Source organism: Nomascus leucogenys, chromosome 8, assembly GCF_006542625.1.
Source record: "Nomascus leucogenys isolate Asia chromosome 8, Asia_NLE_v1, whole genome shotgun sequence".
In the NCBI taxonomy this organism is placed as follows: domain Eukaryota; kingdom Metazoa; phylum Chordata; class Mammalia; order Primates; family Hylobatidae; genus Nomascus; species Nomascus leucogenys.
Genome location: NC_044388.1, coordinates 93,005,617 through 93,023,679, shown reverse-complemented (window position 1 = coordinate 93,023,679; position 18,063 = coordinate 93,005,617). Strand labels below are relative to the sequence as shown.

General features: G+C 40.7%; 1 protein-coding gene across 5 annotated transcripts in view; it reads left to right on the top strand.

Annotated features, from left to right (window-relative positions):
- Positions 1 to 18,063, top strand: part of ASTN2 (astrotactin 2) — a 1,014,740-nt gene that overhangs the window by 449,245 nt on the left and 547,432 nt on the right. For 3 of the 5 annotated variants that reach the window (XM_030817705.1, XM_030817702.1, XM_030817703.1), the window contains 3 exons: positions 6,349 to 6,433; positions 6,946 to 7,020; positions 7,789 to 7,926. In XM_030817705.1, coding sequence (XP_030673565.1) covers positions 6,349 to 6,433; positions 6,946 to 7,020; positions 7,789 to 7,926 — 298 coding nt within the window. Of the gene's footprint in view, positions 1 to 6,348; positions 6,434 to 6,945; positions 7,021 to 7,788; positions 7,927 to 14,735; positions 15,826 to 18,063 lie in introns of those variants that run through there. The other 2 variants (XM_030817704.1, XM_030817706.1) reach the window with 2 other exon arrangements.

Below are 18,063 nucleotides of genomic sequence, written 5' to 3'. Positions count from 1 at the left end.
CCAAAAAAATTTAAAAATTAGCTGGGAATGTTGGCACGTGCCTATAGTCCTAGCTACTTGGGAGGCTGGGACAAGAGGATCTCTTGAGCCCAAAAGCTCAAGGCTGCAGTGAGCCATGATTGCACCACTGAACTCCAGCTTGGGCAACAGAGCAACACCCTGTCTCTAAAAAAAAATAATAATTTTTTAAAAACACCCCAAATTACAGATAAAGAAACTGTGGTCTTCTGGGTTTTGCAAAGGGCACACCTTGGATTTTTGACCATCTTTCATTCTAAGCACCTTTCCTTTCTGCTAAAACAACATACTGGATGGGCCTTTCCTACCCAAGAACAATAATTATATGAACCCAAACAGCTGTTGTGTTCTCAGCAAGAAGAAATGTGCCAAAGACTGTGCTGAGGATTTTTCAAGTACAGTATTGATCCTTCCCACAGGTACATGATGTCAGCTCCATTACAGGTAAAGGAAACAGGCTCAGGGAGAGAAGAATCAATTTGTCAGGTTCTTGCAAACTTGAAGTGGCAGGCAGATCCAGGATTTCAATGCAGTACATGATGATTTCAAGGCCCACCCACACTCTGAACTATTTCACCAGCCTACTGGCCTTATGTGGTTAACAAGAAGGCATTGTCCTGTTTGGAAGAGGCTCACAGGAGATGAACACAGATTGTTCATGATCAAGGCATTTTGTTGTTTTTACCCAAGAGTTTCTGGACTGAGAATGCATATAACATAGAAAGAGACCTCAACAAATGGCAGCCAGGAGACATGAAGAGTAAATCTTTTAAAACCAACGCAACTCATCTACTGCTGATAACACAGTTCTGGTAACTAGACAGATAGAAAATCATCTAATTGAATTCCCTTATGAGAACCAATATAGTGAAGAGAGTAAACTCTTTTTTTTAGGTCTCCATTATTAAGAACATATACATGTATGTTTTTAATGTACTTAAGGGTATTTCAAATTCATTTTACTGTTTAAATAATACCTGTTTGTCAATGCTCTTATTTTTAGAAAACTCAGTAATGTAAAAAATGTACAGAAAAATTGCTGCAAAAGACTTCAGGATGCATTGAACTATTGATACCACCAATGCAGCAAAAGGACACTGAAGTGGTGGCCAAGAGCCCTGGGTTTCCATCCTGGCTGGCCCAGAGGCTAGGCCAGTGATTTGGACAAACTCCTTTACTCTCTTAGCTTGAGTTTCCTCTTCTGAATAATGAAACTGGGAAAGTTTGAACTAGCTGATCTTTAAGAGTCTTTTCTGCTCTGATGTAAAATAGAATTCTATTTTTGACATTTCATCGGCACTTGTGTTTGCACTCTTTGTTTCCTTGGCAAATACCTATCTTGGATGTAGAAAGTTTCTTCCAGTCCGTAGCAGAGTCATCATTATTCTAAATGAACTCAGCCTAAATTCACGGTAATCGTGATATATGTATGAATTCACTCATTCATTCATTCATTTAATGAATGAGTTGCCTACCCTTTATCAGGCATTATACTAATTATTAGAATACAGGATGATTAAGAAAATGTTTTTGCAATCAAATTCCCAGCTTAGTGGGGGAACAGGCAAGTAAAAAATTATTGCCCTATTCCATTGACATAGGCATCACTATTGTGAAATATATCCCTTCATCTATTTAGCATTTATTTACTGAATCCCTACTCTGCACCAGGCAATGCAGGAGGTGCTGAGATGCAGTGGTGAGCAAGGAAGGTACTAGAGTTATAGGGATAGGGAGTATAGGAGTTCACAGTCAGCACGGTTACATGCATCCCTAGAGAGCTGTTCTTTGATGGCTTTGCTGCTCTGGTTGTGCAGAAGCAGAGTTGAAGAAAGGAGTCACCCAGGGAAGAGGTTAATTACCCTCAGCTCTGGCTGTCAGAGGCTTTGCATCTGACAAGAAGGAAATGCCTGGTTGCAAATAGTGGAGATTTAGCTGAGCCAGCAAAATAGGAAACAGGAGGCAATAAAGCCAATACCTATGCATTGATGGAGATCTTGCTAGAGACACCCAGGCTGCTGCTAAGAATGATTGCAGCTGAAACTAAAACAAACAGTAACCAGAAAGCAGAGGTTAGGGATTTGGAAAGCCAATGCAAACAGCTGACTCTTGGTGCTCAGAAGTGATGAGTGATCTACTCCAACCTTCCATTTTACAGAAGGAGAAACTAAGGCCCCAAAAGGAGGTAATTTGTGTCTCTACATATCTAATATGTAAGGAGTTAGGGGTGATAGTTTTGTCTAAATGTAAACATATACCAGAACCCAGTGGCCAGCTTGGAATTAAAGGGAAGGAAACACATTTCTTTTTTTTTTTTAATTCAACTTTTATTTATATAGGGGGTATATTTGCAGGTTTGTTACATGGATATATTGCACCCATGTAGTGTGCATAGTTTCTGGGTACTATGACCATCAGCTAATTGTCACCTGAGCCACTAGCTTCATTCTTCACTATTTCAATTTGTTCTTACATCAGCTCTAGGAGATGGACATTGCTATCATCCCTATTCTGTAAATGAAAGCTGAAACCAAAAAGTTGACTTCCCTAAGGCCACACAACTAGGGAGAGAACAAGAGGATGAGAACAGGTCCATCTGCTGCTAGCACTCAGGGACTTTTCCCTCTGCCTACTTTCTCTTCTCCAGGCAGCCTCATGGGGGTCTCCAGGGTGAATGCCTCTTAATTGCAAAATATATATTTGTTGTATAATGAGCATCAGTAATTAATGATCCATTCTGAGTCAGGGAAAACTTGCCTGGTAAGCGCACAAGGAGGAGAGAAAAACATAGCAGCACCCTTTTTCTGAATAAATTTCTCAATGTCACCAATATTTCCAAAAATGAGAGAAAGAGGAAAGAAGTGAACTGTGCTATTTCCTGCAGAGTCACTGCAGGAGAGATAGGGACCTCAGCCTTTGCCCTTTCCACAAACAAGAGCGATCCTCCTTGCTGGCCCCTCCTCGCCCACCCCAGCCTGACTTCCTGCTCCTTTGCCAGAGGTAACCATTTTACCTCTCCCATTATGAATCATGAGGCCTGTGGCTTGTGGCAGATCATAAATCAGTCCTGGGAGTCTCGAGGACAAATCTCAGGACTTTTAATCTTTAATATTAGACGTGTTTAAAGTGGTGAATATTTCATGAAGGGACTGTTGCATTTTAACACATCATTAGTGACTCCCGCCCCTCCCCGCTTTGGTAAATTATTTTCATCCACATTCAAGGCTCTTAGCCTTTTCCTTCCATTCCTCTTACCTCTGGCAACAATCAGTTCATTAGGTAGCACTACTTACAGCACTTCCTCTTGGTGGAAGACCCCAGGCATGATGTTGCAGGGAAGGAGTACAGAGAGCATTCCTACCTGTGAGCAAGCCCTGCTTATTTTCCAGGTAAGCAGATGAGAGGAAAAGGACATGTCTTCTGTCTCTCCTTGTGTCTTTCAACAGTCTCATTCTGAATATTTTGAATACTATCTTTGACCCATTCTTCACTCCATACTCTGTCTTACTACCATTTTTGTCCAGGCAGCGTTTATGAAGCCCAGGCTGTTTGTCAATAGGTGCTGGGAATACAAAGATTAAGCAGCAGCGTCATCTATAAAATAAGTTACAGTGTTTTTAAACACTCAGAATGCTTCATATAAGGTCAAATATATAACATTTACCATTCATCAGAGAGAACAGTAAGTTTACTTGATGAATACATACATTTCAAAATCCAGAGTTAAGGGTGATAGTTGTAGAACCCGTGTTACCCTAGTATTCTATTTACTACAATATTTTGTTTTAGTGGTATAAAGTTGAGAAAATCCTGATTCACAAAATATGTAGTTGCAAATAGCATGAGGTTGTTGGCATCTTGACTCATCCTCAGTATCTTTTTAGATGAAACAAAGATGACAGGAGATTTTTTTTTTCCCTGAAGCCTGCATAAAATAAGTTTATCTGGCAACTGATAGTTTCCTCAGTATCCTAAATTCTGGCGTGTGATATCTGAGTGTTTACTCTTGTTTTTATGTTTTTAAAAATTAAAAAATAAAACTTTTAAGAAAAATTAAAATATAAAATTTGCGTAGTCCCTAAATTTCTGTTAAGTAATACATTTCCATGGACATGATTTGAAAACTTTTGGGTCCTGTCTATCAGAATCACTGTAGGATCCAAGAGTGACAGGTTTATCTGTGTGTGTGTGTGTGTGTGTGTGTGAGAGAGAGAGAGAGAGAGAGAGATAGAGAGATAATGTGGTTACAAGAAGATGAGAAAGAAGACAAGTCAACATCATTAGCCTGGAAATTTACCAGAGCCATAACAGATAGTTAATTATTCATTCAACTCACATTGTTAAGCACTGACCCTATTCTAGGCAGTAAGCAAAGCCAGGGCGGTTCCTACTAGCATTTCGCAAGAGGTGTTCCATAGAATTATAATCCTGTGAGTCATTCCACCAACAAGGCTCCCAAAGAAAAATAAGTTGGTGAAAATTGTGTATGTATCACCCTCATGGAGAATCACACTACACTGGCTTTGAGGAATGGGGTGGTATTACCCAAACACATTTTTAAATAGAATCTGTTTTTGGTAAAGCATCTTTAAGCATCTCACAAATAAACCTTAGAGAAAAAAGCAGTAACTCATTAAATCAAAAAATATTTCTAGGCCAGCCATGGTGGCTCACACCTGTAATCCCAGCACTTTGGGAGGCCAAGGTGGGTAGATCACTTGAGTTCAGGAGTTTGAGACCAGCCTGGCCAACATGATGAAACCCCATCTCTACCAAAAATACAAAAATTACCTGGGCATGGTGGTGCATGCCTGTAATCCCAGCTACTCGGGAGGCTGAGACAGGAGAATCACTTGAACCTGGGAGGTGGAGGTTGCAGTGAGCCGAGATCACGTCACTGCACTCCAGTCTGGGCAATGGAGTGAGACTCTCAGTCTCAAAAAAAAAAAAGAAAAATTCTGTACCTTAAGTATACAGTAGAGCAGAAATGACAACAGCTGGGAGTAGGACAGAGAGATTCTGAAATCACTTCTAGGATTCTGGACTCTGAAGATATGCTAGAAAATTGGACATATGCTGGCCACTTGAAATGAACTTGGCCAATGAGAGAATGTACTTAAGGCAGTGTGTAATGCTAGCAAGCATTCATGCAACCAAGCGTAAGGCATGGCCAGAAAAAAAATAATGGATGGATGGATGGATGGATGGATGGATGGATGGATGGATTGATTCATGAATGAATGGATGGAAGGGAAAGAAATGAAAAAGAATGGCAAGACAGAGGGAGAGGAGAAAAGAGGACAAGAACTTGGAACCAACCCAAATGTCCAACGATAGACTGGATTAAGAAAATGTGGCACATATACACCATGGAATACTAATCAGCCATAAAAAATGATGAGTTCATGTCCTTTGTAGGGACATGGATGAAACTGGAAACCATCATTCTCAGTAAACTATTGCAAGGACAAAAAACCAAACACCGCATGTTCTCACTCATAGGTGGGAATTGAACAATGAGAACTCATGGACACAGGAAGGGGAACATCACACTCCGGGGACTGTTGTGGGGTGGAGGGAGGGGGGAGGGACAGCATTAGGAGATATACCTAATGCTAAATGACGAGTTAATGGGTGCAGCAAACCAACATGGCACATGGATACATATGTAACAAACCTGCACATTGTGCACATGTACCCAAAAACCTAAAGTATAATAAAAAAAAAAAAAGAGGACAAGAGAAGAGATGGCAGTAGAGGGAAGGGGAGGAGAGGAAAAATAATTTTAAAATGAAAAACAACACAAAATAAAACCAGGAGACTACAGACAGGTTTTTCTGAAAGGGGAAGTCAAAGGTTTCTTGGAGATAGTGGCGTTTAATTTGGGATTTATGGATGGTGAAGACCTATTCATTCAGATGGAGATAATTCAATTTTCTGATTATACCTCTAGAGTAAATGTACTTTATCATAATTTTAATATTTGAAAAGAAGACCTCCATTTGTAGCCACCTGATCACTTCCTGTTTCATTATCTTAAGTTGTGAGCTGCTTTAGCGGCTGGGTTGCAACTTTGACCTCTGTATCTCCAGTGCTGAGCTGAGCACCTGTCAGAGTGTGGCCAGGATTTGTTGAAAGAATAAATGAGTGAATGAACAAAGGAATAAACTCTGTTAACCACAGTGGTTGATGGACCAGATTACCCTCTTTCCATGTGCCTTTTCTAAAACTAAGCAGCTCACTTTATGTCTTAGGAAAACAAGCTAACCAGAGAAAAGCCTATTTGGGGAGACTCTACTTCACAATAATCTTTTTTCTTTTCACTTACAGGGGAGTGCAGCTGTCATGAAGGCTATGCCCCTGACCCTGTTCACAGACACCTGTGTGTGCGCAGTGACTGGGGACAGAGTGAAGGGTGAGTGGCAAAGGGCATCAGGCCCAGGACAGTGCAGGACCCACTTTTACCTCCTCTGTTCTGTTACCAGAGGCCCCAAGCATCTCCACAAAGAGGACTCTTTCTCTCCAACAGTAGTGTTCCTGCAAAACCCAATGGGAAGTGAATCCTACTTTCCCATGGAATCGCATTTTAGTATTAAAGCTACATGATTGATGAATATTCTAGAGAACAAAGGCTGACATTTAACTCACCTGCCCAAACAAAGTAATCAATGAACACTTTCTTAAGTGGACTGCCAAAGAAAAGAAGAACATTTTTAAACAGACTCCTGAATGGACATGTACACTTTATGAAATTGCTGAATCCTTTTGTAAATTGGAGACATTCTTTTATAATATAAATAGTCTTGCCCAGTAATTATTTCTGCAGAGTTTGTTTGTTTGTAAAGCTACTCTAGAGCAGTGTCCACATGTGAATTCTACCTGCCTCTGACTAATGTCATCTCCTCTCCCCTCTCCTTCTTCCCATAGACCTTGGCCCTACACGACACTTGAGAGGGGCTATGATCTGGTGACAGGGGAGCAAGCCCCTGAAAAGATTCTCAGGTGAGTTGGCTTTCTTGTTGGGGCATAATTCTGGGAAATGGAGAAAGGATTCATAGGAAGATGTGGTCATGGATCCTTAGACTATTGAGCCTGTGCACTTCTGAGCTGCACTGAGTACAAAAGAACTCTCCCTGGCACTAATGTACCATCATGGCCCAGGTTGCTATGGGAATCTAATTCCCATTTGTCTGGCAGCTAGACTTATAGACTCAGATACTTGAACTGGAGGAGACATTACTGATTATTAAGTCCAGTGGTTTAAAAATACTCTGTAACCATAGAACCTCTTCCCACCACCTCCACAAAATCTTGTGTAAAACTTCAATGCACATGTAGATAAAGACATACAGCAAATTAAGTGGCAGAACTGGGAATAAAATTTTAGTTCAAACTGATTCAAAGTCCATGCTCTTAACCTTTGTGCCAGACTGTCCCTGCTGACATAGCAGTCACTTATGGAACTCCTGCTGTATGTCAGGACTGCTGGAAAATCAGAGCGGCAATGGTCCCTATCCTCACGGAGTCCACTAGTAAATCAGGAAAAGGAACTTAGCAACACAAAGCAATTCATGAGCTAAATGTTTAACAGATTTGAGAAATGATCATCCAGGTCTGGAGAAAGTTGGCCAACATTGTTCCTTAAATAATGCAGGGGATATGGGTGGAGAAGTAGGAAATTGCCTTATAAGGGATGGGAACAGGGGCCCCTTTTTTCTGTTTGCTCTCTGCTTCCCGGGGAGTTCCCCAATGGAAACTCTTACATTGCAGGTCTACTTTCAGCTTGGGCCAAGGCCTCTGGCTTCCTGTCAGCAAAAGCTTTGTGGTTCCGCCTGTGGAGCTGTCCATCAACCCCCTGGCCAGTTGCAAGACCGATGTGCTCGTCACGGAAGACCCTGCAGATGTCAGGTAGGGAATCGTCTCCAGTACTCTGCACAAGTACTTCTTAAAACCTTGGAAGTCTCCCTGTTGGAGAACCACAGGAACCCCTAAGGAGTGTTCTTGCTGTTTAGTTGATGTGAAGAACAGTCAAATACGCCGTGCTCCTAAACTCTTAGATGTGACCTCCATCACTGTGTCTCAATGCCTTATGTTTCAACACTATTGCTTTCCTTTTTGGTTTATATTAAATATAAGAGAGGCTGATACATTATCTAGCTCATGGGATCATTAATGATCTTATCTTTACTTAACAGTATGTTGGAGATACACAAAGGCAAAAGTTTAGAAAATGGGATGCTTTCTGTTGTAGTCCATGGGATGTACTTTGGGCTAATTTATGAATTTCAGATGTCCAGGCTAAAGGCCAGGCGCGGTGGCTCACGCCTGTAATCCCAGCACTTTGGGAGGCCAAGGCAGGCGGATCACCTGAGGTCAGGAGTTCGAGACCAGCCTGGCCAACATGGTGAAACCTGTTCTCTACTAAAAATACAAAAATTAGCCTGATGTGATGGTGTGCACCTATAATCCCAGCTACTTGGGAGGATGAGGCTGGAGAATCTCTTCAAGCCAGGAGGCGGAGGTTGCAGTGAGCTGAGATCGAGTCACTGCACTCCAGCCTGGGGAACAGAGTGAGACTCCATCTCAAAAAAAAAAAAAAAAAAAAAAAATGTCCAGGCTAAATCTTTTGTTCTTAACTTATAAAAGCATGGAGACTACATTTCACTTTACATTATCCTGCAGCTTGTAGCTAACTTAATTATAGACTTACTCTACTGCGTACTAATTAGATGCTTACATATCATTCTGCCCCATTATGGTGCACTTCTCAAGGTCAAGGAAAATAACTTATTTAGCTTTTTAATCCCCAGCTCCTAGTACATATTGGACATCTATTAAATGTTTATTGATTTAATTAAGTCTGTGGTCTTAGATCTGATCTTAGCACTGTTCTGGAGCTTTCTAGTGGAGGGTTTATTTCTCCCAATTTGATTAGGGGAAGCATTCTAGAAATTCTGATGTTACCAAGAATAGAGTAGTTTTACTTCTAAAACTGATTTGTACACAGCTTATTGGCTCATGAACTAGAATTAAATCATGGCCCCCCTAACTACCAGTGACTGTTTTTCAACAGCTCCATAGTTGCCTTTGGGTCATTCTAAATCACAGTGCTATCAGTATTTCTATGGCATCTTGACAGAAAGCTCCTAGAACCCAACTCTCTTACTTTAAGATGTTTTTACTCTCACCTTGTCAGCTTTCACTGGGAGGGATGAACTTATCATGCTTTTTTAGGCTATTAGCATTTCCCAAAAAAGGATGTTTTAAAAAGAACAGATTTATAAAGAGATGGAACTTAGGATATGAAATACTGATTACTAGGAACTAAAATAGCTTCACACACATTCACATACTGATTCATCGATATTTACCATTGTTTTCATTTTCGACAGAATTGAAGTATATGAGATTTTAGTAAAGCATGTGTTAAGGTCGCTCTGCATTACGTATTTTAAAGATAAAGCAAGGACCATCTGGTTTAAAAGACTATTCTCAAAGAGACACAGTTACCTTGTTTGAAATCAGCTGAAAATAAAGTCTTGACTAGCTTTCCTCATAGTTCTGTCCTGTTAACATTGCATCCATGATTTCAATGAAGATTCAGATGATGCAGCTTTCTCAGACTGGCTGATGGTAACACATACTCTGGAGTTGGATAGGGCTGCTTTAGAATTCCATCTCTACTAAGTGTGAACTGTGTGATCATGGTGGCCAAGTTTAATTCTCTATGTTTTCATTTATTTGTCTGCAAAATGGGGATAATAACAGTGCCTTCCTCACAGAGGGTAATAATAATAATAGTTCATATCCATTGATCATTTTCTAAGTGCCGAATACTTCACTAATATTATTACATTCTTACATCAGCTCCATGAGGTGATGCTCATTTTTCAGATTCAAAAATAAATAAACAAACCTGAGGCATAGAGGTAATGCCTTCACTAGTAAGAGATGAAGCCACATTTCAATCCCTGATCTGCAATAGGGGATAAAAGATTGCAATCATCACCATTTGAGAGAATCTGCACTATGTAGATTGAGTTTTCCAAGCTGCACTAATAAACCTTGTTTGACATGACATTGCCCAGGCAAGCATATCATGGGCATTTAGAGAATTAATAAGTTCCAGTCAGATGGTATGTTGGAAATTTAATGAATAATAGATCATAATTATAGATAGCCAATAATACTGTCCTGGAATCACAACAAAGAGATTAGAGGAAAGACTACGTGGAAAAGCAGAGTCAAAGGGAAACGGAAGGTAAGCATTACAGTAGGATTGGAAAGAAAAACTTGAACGTGCACTGCAAGTTGATTCTTTGATTTTTAATCTGTGATAAATTCTTGGACAAGTATGAGATCTCACACTACAGTAGGCAGAACAACTTAGTAGTTAAATGTACAGGCTGTGACTTACCAAGGCAGCTAAATTTAAAACAACTAATGATAACAAATGTTAGGAAGGATATGGAACAACTGTGGCTTTCATATTTTTATAGTGAGAATATAAATAAGTATGACCACTATGTAAACCTGTGGAGTGGTATGTACTAAAGTTGGAGGTATATATCTTCTATAGCCCATCAGTTTCACCCATAAGGATAGTATAACAGAAATATGTAAATGTGTACCACAAGTAGGACTTACAAAAATACGAATAGAAGCACTCATTTGTACTGCTAGAAGCTAGAAAAAAAAATACAAATACCTATCAGCGAAAGACTAGATAAATAAATTATGGAATAATAACACAATGGAATGCCATTAACAATGAATATGAAAGAACACAGTAACCATACATGGCACCTTGGATGAATCTAACAAATATGATATAGAATTTTGGAAACCAGACACAAAATAATATTATATGTTTATATAAAAACAAAAAAACTAGTTTCATTAATGAGTAAAAATCTAATTTATGATGTTAGAAGAAAGGATATAGATTACTTCTGGGTGATGGAGAGGGTGGTGACATGGGGAACTACGAGTGGGCTTATGTGATGCTGATAATGTTTGATTTATTGTTATGGGTGGTGGTTACATGAGTGTTTTAACTGTGAAAATTCATTGAGCGTCACACTTTTCTCTATGTATTCTATATTTTGATTAAACATAAATTTTATTGTCCGAGGGCATAGGCTATGGACCTTAAGCAAATTGGCTGAGTGCAAATCTTAGCTCCATCACTTGCCTGCTGCAGGAGATTTTCTGGAGTTGTGTTTTCCCCTTGAGAATAATGGAAATTAAAATCTCATATCATATATGGAGTGATGAAGATTAAGTGACATATTACATGTAAAGCAGTGAGTTTGCTACATGGTGAACTCTTTAGAAGCATTAGTTATCATGCTTATTATTGTAACATAGTGGCTTTTGTTCCCTTTATCTTTTCATTATTTGTTCATGTTTTTGCTGAAAGGCTAAATACAACCTATGGTGCATCTTAAAATCAATAGTTGCTCAGTATTGAGGATTCATATTAACCACTTTGTCATGGGCTTTGGGGAAGACTTAAATGAGTCTATAAATTCCAGTCCAGTATGCTATGTCTGTGGCTTTATGTACATGGACATGGTTACAGAATGAATGAAGAGTCACACATGTGGTAAACATAGAGTGCCCTAGGGGACTGGAAAGGATTGGAAAAGAAAGAAGACGTATCTGACTGAGAGAATTAGGCAAATATTTTCAAGAGAAAGAACATTGCCAATTAACCAAGAACTGTGGCTAAGCTTTGGCTTTGTGCAATCTAAGGTGAGGGGGAAGGCTTTCAAGTGTGAGAGGTTGAAGGGCAAAATAAAACTCTCACCTGGACAGCTCCCATTCTCCAGCCTATCCTAGCAGGAAGCTACTCAGAATGAGATTTTTAGCATCTGAGACACCAGTGATGCCAGCTGCAAAGGTGGAAGAGCAAATCTCTAGCTGAATTGCATACAGATATATTTTAATTCTGAAAAATCTTAGCTGGATCCCTCCTGTGTACCAGATACGGTGCCAGATACCATAGGAATACAGAGATGAATACGGCCCACCTCTGCTTTCAGGAGTTTCATGGTATAGCAAGGAGCATGAAACAAGAGACCGACTTGAGAGATGGAATAAAAGATGCTTGTGGAGGGAGAAGCATGGCAAACAACACTTATTACTGCATACTGGGCCTTCTTCACAATTTCACCCGGAGCAGGTTCTTCTTATAAGAGAAATGTGAGACTAGCTATTATAGTTGGAATAATAATCACCCACAAAGCTCAGCTTTTGGAGCCCCTCAGTCATTTTTCTGTGATCTCAAATCAATGAAAATGAAATGATAAAATACTGTTAATTCCTGAACAATGTTGAAAGAATAATGGGATATCAGAGTGCAAGCTGGCATGGCTCACTTGGTGATAGTTTTCACATTGAGTTAGTTCTGATTATAATTAGGAACGTCTCCTTGTTCTTTGGACTTTCAATTCCAAGTACTGAGAATTTACTGAACATCTACCATATTTTAAACTAAGTAATAGAGATATAAAAATAAGACAAAGATTTCAGTGCTTTAAATGAGTCAAAATTGCAAACAAAAAATGTCATACTTTGTGACAGTTGAAGAAGAATAGAGGGAAAGTTCAAGGCAGAGAAAAGACACAGTCAGAGGTGGTCAAACCCACCTGGAGGTTAAAATAAAGGTCTCAAAACTTCTATGCCAAATTTTGAAGTGTTAGCAGGAAGTCACTAGCTCACTGGTTTTCAAAGTGTATTCCCTGGACCAGTAGCATTAGCATGACCTAGAAACTTATTAGAAATGTAAATTCTCATATCTAGTATAGACTGATAATGATCCCTAAAGGTATCATCAGATCTTAACTCCTAGAACCTATAAATATTATGTTATTTGGAAAAGGGGTCTTTGCAGATGTTATGCCGCATCTTGTCATAGGTTGATTATTCTGAATTATCTGGACAGGTCTGAAACACCATAATAAGTGCCCTTATAAGAAAGAAGCACAGTGAGATTTGACATGCACAGTGGAGAGGCAATTTGAAGATGGAGTTAGAGACTGGAGTGAGGCAACCACAAGCCACAGAATGCCAGCTGCCTCCAGAAGCTGAGAGAGGCAAAGAAAAGATTGTTCCCCAGAGGCTCCAGAGGGAGGACCACCTTGCTGACACGTTGATTTTGGCCCAGGGATACTGATTTCAGATTTCTGGTTGTTTGAAGCCGCCCCAGTTTGTGGTGATTTGTTGCAGCAGCCACAGAAACTATGTAATAATACACCTACTAGATTAGGTATTTTGGAGATGGGCCCAGAATTCTGGCTTAAGAAGTCCTCAGGTGATTCTAATGCTCACTAAAGTTTGAGTACAAATGCACTCGGTAGCAAAACAAGGAATGGATCATCTACTTGGTCTTAAGTAGAAAACAAAAGATATCAGGGCTTGAAAACTCCAGAGTGCCAATGGCTTTTGGCATAGTAAGGTTTATATGCTCCCAAATGTTGGGACTCACTATTCCTGTTTTCGTCCCTCATCTCTGTGTTTCTCTGGCGCACTATGTTTTTCTGTTTTTCTTTTTCAGGCATACTCTCACTGACCTCTCCAGGCTTACAACCACAGTTAAGCATTCCCAGAGTAATGAGATGTCCCCTTTCCCAACGGTTTATGCAGAAGTCCTGGCACTGAGGAACAGCAATAATCACACATCCTTAGGTGGCACTGTTCCAAGTGCTTTACTGAGATATGTTCATTTAGTCTTCACTCATTATTAGCTCCATTTAATCCATGAGGAAACTGAGGCACAAAGAGGATTATGTACCTTGCTCAAGATCACACAGCCAGTAAGTAATAGAACCAGGTTTGGAATCCTGAGAGTCTGACTCTTGAGTCCATGTTCCTCATCTCTAAGCTATGGTGCCTCTCTTTGGCCAATTTTGGGATCTTTGCCAATACCCCACATCAATCTCTCAAGAGACAAAGTGCTCTAAGTAGGCAACCTGGGTCACCAACTTACCCTTGAAACCAGGGTTGAATGAGGGGCACCTTAACCACTTGGATTGAGATCACAGGTAGGATAGCTCCCCAGTGAAAAAGCAAGACAGGTAGCAAATAGATGCTAGACAAGAAAAACCAAGAGATGTTTCATTCATGGAAAAGGCACAGGGCCTTGAACTGGCAAAGTGTGGCAGTGTGGCATGCCTAAGGAGGAACTTTTTTTTTTTTTTTTGAGACAGAGTCTCACTCTGTCACCCAGGCTGGAGTGCAGTGGTGCCATCTCAGCTCACTGCCTCCACCTCCCAAGCTCGAGCTATTCTCCTGCCTCACCCTCCACAGTAGCTGAGATTACAGGCACACACCACCACGCCTGGCTAATTGTTGTACTTTTAGTAGAGACGGGGTTTCACCATCTTGGCCAGGCTGGTTTCGAACACCTGACCTCAAATGATCTACCCACCTCGGCCTTCCAAAGTGCTGGGATTCCAGGTGTGAGCCACCACGCCCGGCCAGGAGGAACTTCCATTTCAGTTTGGCTGCAGTGTAGTGCCAAGGGATTCATGACAGTGGATGAAGGGAGAGAAGGACAGCAGACAGAACATGTATGCTCTTTTCTCTCCTCTTCTCTCTTTTTTCAGCTGTTAACCACCTGGGCTAGCAGAGTCAGCAATGACTCTAGGGGCACTTTAGGGTAGTATATTCATTCACTGCTCTAGGGTCCCCAACAGATGTTCCTGTGTGACTGCTCCAGATTCTGGAATCTGGCTTGGGACTAGGCAGTACCCTTAGTCAGATACAGTGCATTCTGGAAACATGGGCCATACATCTCCAGGTGCAATCCTCAACAAATGGACACCAGGTACTTCTCTGTGTAATGAACATTGTGCTAGGCTCTAGAAGTAGAAAAACCAGAAAGAAAAGAAGGAGTAGGAAAAAGTATAGAATTAACTTGAGCCAAGTTTGTTCACCTCTTCGAGCCTCAATGTCAGAACCAGGAAGTTGGAGATTAGTGTGTTTTTCTCATATGGTGGTTATTAGGATGACATAATGTGTATAGGGTTACTAGTACAGTATATTACATGTAACTGATGTTCAGTGAATGAGAAGTTTTAGAAGCAGTAGGAATTGTAGAATTGTAGTACAGTTAAGGAAGCAACCATATGATGCAGTGTGTCAGTGATTAAAAGAAGTAGTTCATGGTTCAGAGTGGTATAAAGAAGGGATGTGTGCCTCCTTTCTCTGGATCACATTGTGCATTGATGGCAGAAGCATTGATGGCAGAAGGGAGGGTAGGGGCAGCAGGACACGTGGAGTAGGCTGGAGTTGGGGCCAGTCACTCGATGCATTGCATGGGGGCACTTGGCTTGCAAAGGATCCCGGCAGCAGAGTCTGGGGGGAAGGCCCTTAATACCGGTCTTACATCATTTGATATTCAAGATATCTCTCTACTGTTGGAGGTGAGAAAAACTGACTTCTTGCCCTTGCAGCTCTCTACAAGCTTTCATTAATGAGTGCATGTGTGTTATGTGTGCATATGTGTGCACACATTATAGGCAACCTAGAAGTGTGCATTCCTTTTCAGTAGGGATGTTGATAGAAGGGTGGCTTCTTCAGGTAGAATCTCAAGTCCATCATGCTTCCTCTAAACTTTTCCTTTAATCACCTATTACTCACACAAATGTTCCTTTCCCAAAGGGCGACAGAACTTCAATAGGGAACCCACTTACCTGCTTGAAACACAGAAGAGGTATTGGGCAAAGTGAATAGCATGGACACTGGAGCCAAACTGCTTAGTCTCAAATCCCAGCCCCACCACTGACTAGCTGACCTTGGGTAAGGTAAACTTTCTGAGCCTCAGTTTCCTATCTGAACGACAACTAACACTCTATCTTTGAATGTTTTTTTTGAGAATGGAATGAGATAACACTTTTAAACTTTTAGCCCCTAGTCATCAATAATAATGACTAACATTTATTGATCACTTGCTTGGTGTCAATGTCTTAAGTGCTCTACATGTTTTCATTCTGACTCCTCACAACAACTCAATGATGTAGTTATTGTTATTTACAGATGAGGAAACCGAGGCACAAAGATGCTAAGTCGTTCATGCAATGTCACATGGGTAGTATGTGGCCGAATCAGGATTTCAACTCAGGATGTTTTGTGAGTGCTCAGTAAATGTTGGCTGTTGTTGAAGAAGGGGCATTCTCTGTAAGATGGAGGAATAGGTTCATTGGACTTTATATCGTGGTCTTTGTTGAGCATTTGGCCTATTAATGTGTGTTCTTTATGCAAGTAGAAGGTGAAATATCAAATGAGGAAGGGGAAAGAGTGTGGGTAACTCACAGCTAGGTTCATGGAATATGGGAGTTAGCATTTTCCTGGTACCTCCACATCCCTCATTTTTAAAAAAAAAAAAAAAAAGAAAATGAGGCCCCTCTGAGAAACATTACTACAAAAGGCCACCACACTTCCTCCCAGGTGGACCTACTCTATGCCCTCCACTCTTTCCAGCCCCACTACCTGTCATTCAGCCAGTGAGCCTGGAGACATATATATTTTTCCCCATTTTAGTTTAGCAATCATAATAAAAGTGAAGTCTATTAGGATGAGTTTCTGCCCAGGCTCGGTAAATCTCTTCAAACATTGTTCAGCACCAAATTTTTGTAAGTCTTTGCCACTGGGGAGACCGTAGCATGCACTAACTGTCAGCTCAGATAGAGGGCTCAAGACACAGCCTCTGCTAAATGAAACTCAAATGGAGACTTTGGAATATAAATATTGAAGTGACCCAGGCTGGATAAAGGGGAACCAGTTAGCTAAGCTTCTATCTTACATGCAGGAAATGCTAAATTATTAAAACTTTAATAAATGTAATAATAAATATTTGATGTTGAATTATAGAAAGCTTTGCCGATACAGTGAAACTGAGAAACGAGTTGTTATATCTGCATTAGAAGTTAAACACTTTTAAAAGGAGACTTCTGATATTGAGACAGGTCTGCAGATCTTTAGATTAAAGAGAGACGCATGAAAGTATGATTTTGGGCATGTATACTGGGCTAGGGGTTAGGATACCTGGGTTTGAAGCCTGACCCCAAACTGGAGATAGCGATAAGTAGCATTTTGGGCAGAGGACTCCCGCTCATCTTCCTGTAAGTGATCCTTATAGCCATCTTCTGATGTTGAAGCTATTTTTATCTCCCATTTCACAGGTGAGGAAGCTGACATTCTAAGGCCTTAGGAAGCACAGATGGTAAAGGGATGAATTAGAATTTGAACATAGACTTCTGACCTCAAGACCCCATCCATCCACCCATTCATCATTCCATGGCTCCTCCCTCACTTCCTGCATGGAAGCCCTTTCTGCTCTATGAGTCAGGATGGTTTGGAATTCAGGGGACAGAGGCCCAGTTCAAGTTAGCTTAATGTCAACTGTATTGGAATGACATCATGGGAAGGGCAAGAGATCAGCTCAGCCACAGGAATGAGGAAGGTTGAGGGAGTTAGATAATATTAGGATTCTGTTTTTCCTCTCTGTATCATTCCGTGATGGCTTCATTCTCTTCTATCATACAACCACTTTCTTTATGTACTCCCCATCTTGTCATGATAGGGGTTGTGATGATCATGACTCCCCAAGCTCTTTGTGACTCTTACCACCGGGGAGAAATAGTTCTCTTCCCTGGGTCTCCTTTTGAAAAATCCTAGAGAAGTCTGTTACATGTTAGGAGTCCAACCCTGGCTTAGTCTTCTATCATTAGGGGACAGGGTCACAATGTACAGATACAGCCATGGAAATAATTGAGAGGACCGTGAACTGCAAATCTATTCCAACCCATGTCTTCAAAATTCTCCCTGAATTTTTAAGTTTATTCATCTAACAGGTTGGACTAAATCAAAGATGGCAGCTTAACCCAGCCTACATGCCAACTCAGATACATGGTTAGGGGCTGCCTAAGATATTATGCTGGGAAAGTTTCTGAGACTACAAACAGACTCAGCTGGGAAAAGCATCATGATGAACTCATTTGCCCACCTTCAGTGTTGGAGGAGGAGTTGTAACAGAAG